Source organism: Caenorhabditis briggsae, assembly GCF_000004555.2.
Source record: "Caenorhabditis briggsae complete genome, chrV, whole genome shotgun sequence".
In the NCBI taxonomy this organism is placed as follows: Eukaryota; Metazoa; Nematoda; class Chromadorea; order Rhabditida; family Rhabditidae; genus Caenorhabditis; species Caenorhabditis briggsae.
The window spans coordinates 17514672-17525026 of NC_013488.2; the positions used below are offsets into that span (position 1 = coordinate 17514672).

Below are 10355 nucleotides of genomic sequence, written 5' to 3' on the forward strand. Positions count from 1 at the left end.
GGCCTAGGTTTCTCACTGAAAATCCTCGTCCCCCGGCGGCACCTTTTTTTGAATTTTCTTCCTTTTCAACGCCGTTTTTCGGGGATTTCGGATTTTCTTTGAATTTTTTCGCAATAATATTTGAAGAACAGATAACTTTTAACACATTTTAATGCAATAAAAATTTTTGGTCGGAGTCCCCTTTTAACTTTTTCCAAAATATCATGTTTATAGTCATTTTGATGGAGATAACGCGCTCAAGACACAATTAATCACCTTCAACAAATCATGATTCTCATAAATGATTCCTCCCAACTTATTCGGTTCGGATGCCTTCTTAAACTGTCGAAACTGTCCATTTAACAAACTAATATAAGGCATCCTCTGGTTACAAGCAGCCATATAAGGATCAATATCAATGGATGCCAATGAATATCGATTGAATTGATCGAAAAACTTGTCGATGAATCTTGGAATCTCTTGAAATCCCCAATTATTCTCTCTGGCGTCAATCCATTTCGCATGTCTCTCTAGCTCGGTAGCTATTTCGTATTTAGCTCGCTCATTGTTGAAACAATTACGATGAATTCGAACATTTGATGATGATACGACTAGTGCCGCGTATGGTGTACTTCTTGGAGGTAGGGAAGGGAATGGGTCGAATACGGTATTGGCGCGAATCTGGAAATTTTTCGAAATTTTGAAAAAACATTGTTGAAACTTTTTTTCTAATTTTGCGAGAAACTTGCTAAAATCCAAAAATACAAGCGTAAAAAAAACCAAAAAAAAAGTTTGCCATCCAAAGGGATCGAACTCATGACCTTCTGCTCCATAGTCATCTCTCTTCCCCACTGCGCCACGCACGCGCTTTGAGCTACCGCGGCGCCCTGTGGGCGCCTAAGCGCACGGTGGCGCAGTGGGTGCGAGGGATGGATTTGGAGCAGAAGACCATGGTTCGATTCCTTTGGATGGCAAACTTTTTTTTTGGGTTTTTTTTTGAAATTTTTTGTCAAAAAATTCAAAAAACCCACCTCATTTTGTTGATTGAATGTCAAAAACTGCTTATTCGCATCCTCGTTCATTCCAATCGATATGATATATTTGGCATGATTGAATTTGAACACATTTTTGGAGATTGTGACCTGAAAAATGACCTAATTTTTTGTATTTTCTAGGTCATCACCTAAATTTTTGGGTTTCTAGGTCATGACCTAATTTTTTTGATTCCTAGGTCGTGGCCTAGTTTTTTGGGTTTCTAAGTCATGACCAATTTTTTTGAATTTCTAGGTCATGATCTAATATTTTGGGTTTCTAGGTCATGACCTCATTTTTGGGTTTTCTAGGTCATGACCTAATTTTTGGGTTTTCTAGGTCATGACCTGATTTTTGGGTTTTCTAGGTCATGACCTAATTCTTTGGGTTTATAGGTCATGACGAAATTTTTTGGGTTTTCTAGGTCATGACCTCATTTTTGGGTTTTTTAGGTCATGACCTAATTTTTGGGTTTTCTAGGTCATGACCTCATTTTTGGGTTTTCTAGGTCATGACCTAATTCTTTGGGTTTATAGGTCATGACGAAATTTTTTGGGTTTGATATTTTCAAAGCTAAAATTGACCTCATTTGAACTATTTTTTCTAACCTACCTCTGCTGGCAAATTCGCAAGCTCTGGCCATTGTGCATTCCTCACATACAACGCCGTATCATTATTATGCAAGAACTGATTAGAGCTTATCAGTGTGTGCATGTTAACCGCCGGTGATATCCTCATTCCAAATCCCAAATTTCCATCGATTCGATTTCCGGTAATATCGATTAAATTCTGGGTCACATATGGGTCTCGACACGAAAAGATTTCCAGGGAAGGGTGATATTGATTTTTTAGAAATTCGACCCACGAGATCAAAATTTTTGATTCCAATTTTGGAAATAAGGACTGGATAGGGGGATTTTTGAAATTCCACCTCCAATGCGATTCGTTCCCGTAAGCACAATAGTTTCCAATCAATAAACCACCCCACTCATTTTCGGAGATTACTGTAGGCAGATAGAATTTGTTGTTCGATGGGCGTCCTTTAAAAATCACTTCGTTGTATAGTGGAAAAAATGGAATCGTTTGGTTATAGTGAATTGCGGCGCCTCTCCAACGATTATTCTCAATTCTGGTCCCATTCACCATTATCGATCCACCAGCATACGAAATATTCATTCCATCACCCCAATTGCGAAAAATCCGGGTCTCGTTCAGCCAGATATCAGCGGCGCCGTCCTGGAATTACAGATTATTTGATTTTGAAAAGTTTTTTTGAAAAGTGGAAATTCGCTTATTTAGGACGAAAATTGGAATTTTCAAAAAATTCAAAATTTAAAAAGTATATCGAATTCATACTCATTCGAACCGTCTAAATTTTCTAATTAGGAAAATTTAGTTTTCATCAAGTTTGAGCACCTCTGAGCCGAGATGCTGTCAAAAACGTAAAAGGGGTGAGAGAGCGCAGAGAAACTAGACGGCGCGCGGCGCCCTCATGTGAATGGTACTGTAACTTCGTCACTTTTGGAGACTAACGCTTGAAATTTAATTTTTTGATATCAGCAAGTCAAAATGGTTTGATTGAGTATAAACTTGTCACATAAAAAAAAAAATTTGAAACATTTTTTTTTTATTTTTACAAAATTCAAAATTTTAGGAAGTGGACCAAATTAAAACTCATTCAAACCGTCTAGTCATGCTGATTTTGAAAATATAGTTTTCATCAAATTTAAGCCGCTATGAGACAATATATAGCCAAAGACGTAAAGATGGTGAGAGAGCGCAGAGAAGCTAGACGGCGCGCGGCGCTCCTTTCTCAAGAGTACTGTAATTTGGTCAGTTTTTGAGATGGAAGGTTGTAAAGTAATTTTTTGGAATCAGCGAAGCAAGACGGTTCGATTGAGTATGAAATTGATGTTTCGGAAAATTCACTCTACTCACCTTGACCAAAAAACCAGCGTATCCCTGATTCTCATCCAAAGTCACATTAGTCAGCGATGTCCTCTCTCGAATATCATTTGCGAACACTCCATTTCCCGTATTCTTCTCAATGATGCAATTGGTAACGTTCAGGCCATAGTAGGCTTTGTCTGAAAAAATATTTCATTTTTCAAAATTTCCAAGATGCTCAATTTTCGAAAAAACTTTGTTAAAATTATACTCATTCGAACCGTCTTGACTTTCTGATTCTAAAACATTGAGTTTCAGGTGTTTTTCTCAAAAACTGACCGGGTTACAGTAGCATTTATAAGAGGGCGCCGCGCGCCGTCTAGCTTCTCTGTCCTCTCTCACCCACTGAACGTATTTGGCTTTTTATCGGCTCATGTGGGCCCAATTTTAGAGACAATTATATTTTTGGAATCAGCGAAATTTGACGGTTTGAATGAGTATAAATTTAGCACCACAAATTTTTTCAAAAACTCCAAAAACTCACCTAAAACCGACGCATGAATGTTGAAAAGCAAATGAACGTCTCTTTGAACATATCCAGCCTGCTCACTATCCAAAACGTGCTCCAATGCTAAATACAATGGCTTTCCAGAACTTTTCAGAGAGACACTTTGCGGATAAATTTGATCGCGGATCGGAATTCGAAATCTTGGAGTTGAGCAATGATTCTCGTCGGGGTTGTTGGAATCGCAGATGAGAAGAGTGGTTTGGGTCTTTGATGGATTCAAATTTCGAATGTGTAGCCATTGGAGACTGTAGGTGTACGGTAGACGGGGTGGAAGAGAGACAGTCTGGAAATATTTTCAGATTTAAAGTTAGTTGGAAACGCAACAAAAATGCCGTGAGATACCGTATTTCCTCTGATAGAAGACCACACAAGCCTTTGTCTTTGAGCTCAATTATCTCGGTACATGTTAAAGATATGAAAACATTGTAAAGTCATAGAATATAGCTGATATTATGATAAACAATTTATCAGTTGACACATTTTGATACCTATCATAGGAACCAAGATATATAGGCTCAAAGAAGCGCCGGTACAGCCCTTATTTTTGGAATATTTTAGAATCTTTCTTATATATAGAATTTTTGAAAATGCGTCAAATTTATACTTATTCAGACCGTCTCGACTTGCGAATTTCGAAAATCTAGATTATAAGCGTCTTCCTCAAAAACTGATCAAGCTACAGTACTATTTACAAGAGGGCGCCGCGCGCCGTCTAGCTTCTCTGCGCTCTCTCATCGCTGTACGTATTTGCTTGTATCTCGGCTCATAGTTGTTCAAATTTGCCAAAAGTAATATTTTTGAATCTCGCAAGTTAAGAATCTCGCAAGTTAAGACCAATAAGTATAAATTTGACATATTTTTGGAAATTTTGATTTTTTGAATTTTTTTTTAAACTGTCAAAAAAACATGTTTTCCAATTTTTCAAAAGAAAGGCTTACCATCCAACAACTCGACGGTTGACTCGGATCCAAAAACGTTCGATTTTTCAAATTAACAGAAATCAAGTGTGGAAAAAAGTGATTATCAGAAATTTTGTGATCTCCACACATATCGATTCTTGGCTTTTCCTCTTCCAACCTTCCGGATCCGATTCCACGTTTTTCTCGAATACCGTAATCAATCAATGTGACGCCCGTCCGTTGCTTATACCATATTCCATCACCCCAATTCCCTTCGATTCTAGTGTTATTTATGAAAATTCGGGCATCTGTGGTGTTGACGACAAAAATTCCATGACCTCGATTATGGGAGAAGGTTGAGTTGGCTATTATGGCGGGTCCTGGAAATGTTAGGATTTTCAGTGGCATGACGAGCTTTGCAGTGTTCAAAACTACGGTTTAGGCACATAAGAAATATATTCAAACTTTGCAATTCTATCCCAACCCATGTTCAGATAACGAATTCCCAGTTTTTGGCATATCTTTGAAATTTTTGAAATTTTTCAAAAAATCGAAGTTCTCAAAGATATGTCAAATTTATACTCATTTTAACCGTCTAGGTATGTTGATTTCATAAATATAGTTTTCATTCAATTTGAGTCACTATGAGCCAATATATAGCCAAATACGTAAAATGGGTGAGAGAGCGCAGAGAAGCTAGAGGGCGCCGCGCGCTTGTAAATGGTACTGTAGCTTTAGCAGTTTTTGAGATAGAAGCTTGGAACTTAGTTTTTTGAAATGAGCAAGTTCAACCGGTTTGATTGAGTATATACATGACAAGGTTTTTTGAAAATTTGAAAATTTTGGAAATTTCATAAAAACTAAAAATACTGAAAAACATGTCAATAATACTCATTCGAACCGTCTTATTCTATTTATTCCAAAAATGTTGGTTTCATCGAATTCGTGTCACTATGAGCCGAGATACAGTCCAAAACCTAAAAAGAGGGAGAGATCACAGAGAAGCTAGACGGTGCGCGGCGCCCTCTTGTAAATGATACTGTAACTTTGTCAGTTTTCGAGATAAAAGCTTGGAGTGAAAATTTTTGAAATCAGCTGGTCAAGGCAATCAAAATGAGTATAAACACGACTTATTTTTTGAAAAAAGTTTGATGTGCAGGTACAATACTACTTACCGTTTGTATCCAACAACTGCAAGCCATCCCGTGCACTATGCTCTATTCGTAACCCATTCATTATAGGAGGCACTCCTTCGATGTATAAAGCTGATGTGACGTTTTTGATGGATCTGGAAAAACATTCAAAAATTCAAAAATTCAAAAATTCAAAAATTCAAAAATTCAAAAATTCAAAAATTCGTAAATTCTGGAATTAGAAAATTTCATAATTTGGGATAATCCGGAATTTCAATAAAAATCCTAAATTCTGAGATTACAGTTTTTGAAAATTCGGAAACTCGAAATTCAAAAAAATTACCAGAATACTTACCCATCATATCCAGCATACAGTATATCCACAAACTCCAATCTCGAATTCGATTCTCGATTCACCGCCACCAAATCCGGGTCCGAATTCACATAATGAAACGGAGAATTCAGAATCTGAATCCCTTTCCAATGTCTCGCCCACCCTTGAAACGTGGGAGGTCCCCAACAATAAATCCCCAAATCATCTTCTCCTTGACACAAATTTTCAGATAATCTGATCTTATTTGGGTCCGAGAATGCTGGACAATCCCATAGGTTTTTTGCGGATCCATGGCAATCAGGTCTTGGCATTACGAATGGATACGTGTCATTGTTTCGTAGCATCCATTTCCAGAATCCTCCGTCCGAGTAGCCCATGGAACGGCACGCCGTTCCAGTGTCGATGGAGGTCCAGCTGAAAATTTTTTTCAAAATTGAACTTGCAAAACTAGAAAACCACAACGAACTTCTGACTTTCTGCGTCATATCCCCTACCGCGGCGCCCACAGGGCGCCTAAGCGCATGGCGGCGCAGTGGGTAAGAGGTATGTCTTCGGAGCAGAAGGTCATAGGTTCGATTCCCAGGTGGGGATTTTTTGTTTTTTGCTTTTTTGGGAAATTTCAAAATCAAAAAAAAAAAAACTCACTTAGTGACCATCGTACACACGGATCTCCATCGATCCCTGAATTGCACTTGTAGGCGTCCTTGTCTTACTGTAGGACCGTCAACCAGCCGAAATTTGGGCATCTCGGAGTCATAATTGATTTGCTGTTGATATGGAAGCATTTCGATATGCGCGAATTCATTGCCCTGGAAATTTTGAGGAAATTCTGGGATTTTTCAAAAAAAAAAATTTCAAAAAAAGAATTTCAAAAATTTTCAAAAAATACCCTACGAAACAAAAACAGGGTATTTTTTGAAAATTTTTGAATTTTTTTTTGGGATTCTAGACATTTATGATCCTATAAAGCTAGTTTCACAAAAAGTTTTTTGAAAAAAAAAACTTTTTTTTGGGATTTTTTATAGTTTTTTTTTCAATTTCTAGACATTTATGATCCTATGAATCCTCAAGGTCTCTAAAACTACAATCCCCAACTTTCCCATAGTGAGAGACGCAGAGATATTAGAGAAATTGGAAAATGTTCGAAAAGGGAACACCACCAAGCGGAATGAATACAATACTATGCAAATAAAATGGGAAATTTGAATGAAAAGGACAATGTAGGTATAAAGTGAAATGGGCGAAAGAATTGGAAATTAGAAGTTCGAAATTTCGAAAATTCAAATTTTTCAAATTTTGATAAAAATCGAAAAATCAAGATTCTCCAAACCTGAAAACCTAGAAAAACTTAAAATCCCCCACTTGGGAATTGAACCTATGACCCTCCGCACCAAATCCCTCCCTCCTACCCACTGCGCCAAGCTGCCGCGGCGCCCTGTGGGCGCCGCCCGGGAGTGGCGCAGTGGGTAAGAGAGATGGATATGGTGCAGAAGGTCAAAGGCTCGATTCCCAAGAAAGGATTTGGTGTTTTTCTAGGTTTACAGGGTTGGAGATTCATGATTTTTAGGAAAAAAAATATTAAAATTTTGTGAAAAAAAAAATTTTTTTCGAAATTTTTTTTCTCGAAAAGTAAAAAAAAAACTCACAATTGCTCTGAGGGTTCCTTTAACGATTAAACCGACACCCGTATCAAAATACAGTCTTGTACCCGTTTCGATATCCATGGTGACGCCATATTCAACAGTCAAATCACCCATTACACGATACGGACTGTTCCGGAAGTACAGTGTCACATTGTTACCGTATGATCCTTGGAGAATATTTTTGATTGGTTCTAGCGGTTGTTGGTATCCTGGGTCCAGCGGTACTTGACCGGGTGCTTGTCCTGGTTGACCGATTTGACACCATGTGACTTGAGCGATGAGGATCAGTAAGAGAGTCCGTAGGATCATTCATTCAACTACAATTTTGGGGGTATAAAAAAAGTTTTGAATAAGAAAAATGTTGTAAATAGAGAGAAGAAAACATTTCCTACATTTTGGTAGTGAAATCATAGGGATAGGATAGAAAAGAAGAGAGTTAGAGGGATTTCAAGATTTTGATTTTTTTTGGAAATTTTCAAAAAATCAATTTTTCGAGCAGCATTTTTTGGGTGAAATCTTTTGGGGGAAAGTTTGAAATTGTTGAAATTTGATGTAAAATTGAATTTCCTACATTTTGATAGTAGAACCATGGAAATAGCATGTAAATGAAGAGAGTTAGAGAGATTTCAAATTTTTGAGATTTTCAAAAAAAAAACATTTTTAAGAATATCATTTTCTGAGCAAATTTTTTTTTCAAGTTGATTTTTTCAAATAGTTGCTATTTAATTTAAAATTGAATTTCCCATATTTTGATACCAAACTTATAAAATCTGAAGAGAATTTGAAAAATTATGATTATTTCAAAAAATTATTTTTTTGTGAAAATTTGGACATTTCTTGTTCGCATTGATAAAATGATAAAACAAACAAACACCTTATATGGTGATAAAAATATGAGAGGACGGGGAAAATAGGAAAAAGATGATTCATAGATAGAAAAATTATTTTGGAATTTTTTTTTAAAAATTCCAAAAATATTAACTTTTGAAAAATTAAAAATCCGTAAATTATCATAATTATCATAATTTAAAACTCAAAAATTCACAAAAATTCAAAAAGTTCAAAAAGTTTGAATTTTCACTATGGAGTATTTTCTATAAAAATCCTAATTTCTAGAATTTCTTTTTTTTTTGAATTTTTGAATTTCTGAATTTCTGAATTTCTGAATTTCTGAATTTCTGAATTTCTGAATTTCTGAATTTCTGAATTTCTGACTTTCTGAATTTTCGAATTTCTGAGTTTTCGAATTTCTGAGTTTTCAAATTTCTGAATTTCTGAATTTCTGAATTTCTGAATTTCTGAATTTCTGAATTTCTGAATTTCTGAATTTCTGAATTTCTGAATTTCTGAATTTCTGAATTTCTGAATTTCTGAATTTCTGAATTTCTGAATTTCTGAATTTCTGGATTTCTAAATTTCTGAATTTCTGAATTTCTGAATTTCTGAATCTCTGAATTTCTGAATTTCTGAATTTCTGAATTTCTGAATTTCTGGATTTCTAAATTTCTGAATTTCTGAATTTCTGAATTTCTGAATCTCTGAATTTCTGAATTTCTGAATTTCTGAATTTCTGAATTTCTGAATTTCTGAATTTCCAAAATTCGTAGAAAATTTCATCTGAAACAGACTAAAAATCAGCTGAAACGGGCCAAAAACGAGCCAAATTCTCCTAAAATTTCAAAAAATCTGAGAAATATTTTAAAGAATTTTTTAGTTCTAAAAAATAAAATTTTGAGAAAAAAAAAGAAAAAAATCTAGATGACTCATGGAAGACCATATCGAAATCAATAACAAGACATGTATAGATAGAGAGAAGAAGAGAGCCAAAATGTCCTGTGTATGTTACCTATGGTATAAGGGCAAATATGCATATAGCACAGAGAGAGTATTGGAAACGAGGAGAGTGGTGAGAGAAAAAGAAGGAAAACCGTCTGAAGGAAAAGGAAGGGGACACCTAGATGCTTGAGTCAATACAGATGGAGATAGTGTGTACAGGTGAGAGACGCAGACACACCAATGAAGCAGATGGTTACTCTTCTTTTTACCTGAAGCTGGGAGGGGAACGCTTGTATATATGTTTGTTCTGATTGTGAGGGGAAAAATGAGGGGTCACCTGTAGGAGGGGAGGGGAGATTAGCATATGGAAATGAGAAAAAAACGACACATACATACGATTAGATATTAAAACCCCTGAAAACGGACCAAATAAACCAAAAATGGACGAAGAATGGACCAATAAGTGAAGTTTTGAAGTTTCGAATATCTGAATTTCCGAATTTCAGATTTTCGATCTCTTGATTTTTTGGTTTTTTAAAATTTTTTTTCGAATTTTTTAACATCCAAAGAAATTAATCCGTTTTTTATCTCTCTTTGACACACTTTTGACCTTTTGTGTCAAAAATAAACCAAAAACAGATCAAAAACCGGCCAAAAACAGGCGAAAAACGGACCAAAAACAGTTTAGAAGTATGCCACAAACGGTCCAAAATCGGGTCAAGAACGGGCCAAAAACGGACCGAAAGCGGGCGAAAAAACAGGCTAACTATGGGCCGAAAACTGATCTAAAACAGACCAAAAACGGACTTTTTCCTAGATTTCTTCAGGTCTGATAATTTTAGATCGGCCAAACTGCAAATTGTAGAAGAACTTAAAATCTACAAAATGAGACTAAGTAGGGTACTGTATCTTGTCTTTGAACAAAGTTAAAAACCGAAAACCGCCTGAGCTTCGCGGGCAAAGCTTTATGTTTTCCCCATCATTGATCCTCACTGACAGCTAATTCCTTGAGGGCCCACGATCCAAGGGTACATCGAAAAAGGGTACATCGAGGGTACATCGAGTTCTTAGGGTACATTGGTTCTAAAATATTGATTTACTTTT

The 10355-nt window shown here is 36.1% G+C and overlaps 1 protein-coding gene across 1 annotated transcript in view; it reads right to left on the reverse strand.

Moving 5' to 3' along the window:
• The window catches only part of CBG18580, a gene marked incomplete at both ends in the record, with an annotated part of 29466 nt that extends 21682 nt beyond the window's left edge, over window positions 1–7784 (reverse strand). The window contains 10 exons of the mRNA XM_045238470.1: window positions 256–660; window positions 1011–1121; window positions 1624–2247; window positions 2950–3098; window positions 3443–3749; window positions 4405–4745; window positions 5541–5653; window positions 5854–6246; window positions 6478–6641; window positions 7479–7784. Coding sequence (XP_045096521.1) covers window positions 256–660; window positions 1011–1121; window positions 1624–2247; window positions 2950–3098; window positions 3443–3749; window positions 4405–4745; window positions 5541–5653; window positions 5854–6246; window positions 6478–6641; window positions 7479–7784 — 2913 coding nt within the window. The remainder of the gene's footprint in view (window positions 1–255; window positions 661–1010; window positions 1122–1623; window positions 2248–2949; window positions 3099–3442; window positions 3750–4404; window positions 4746–5540; window positions 5654–5853; window positions 6247–6477; window positions 6642–7478) is intronic.
• Window positions 7785–10355: the final 2571 nt, after the last annotated feature.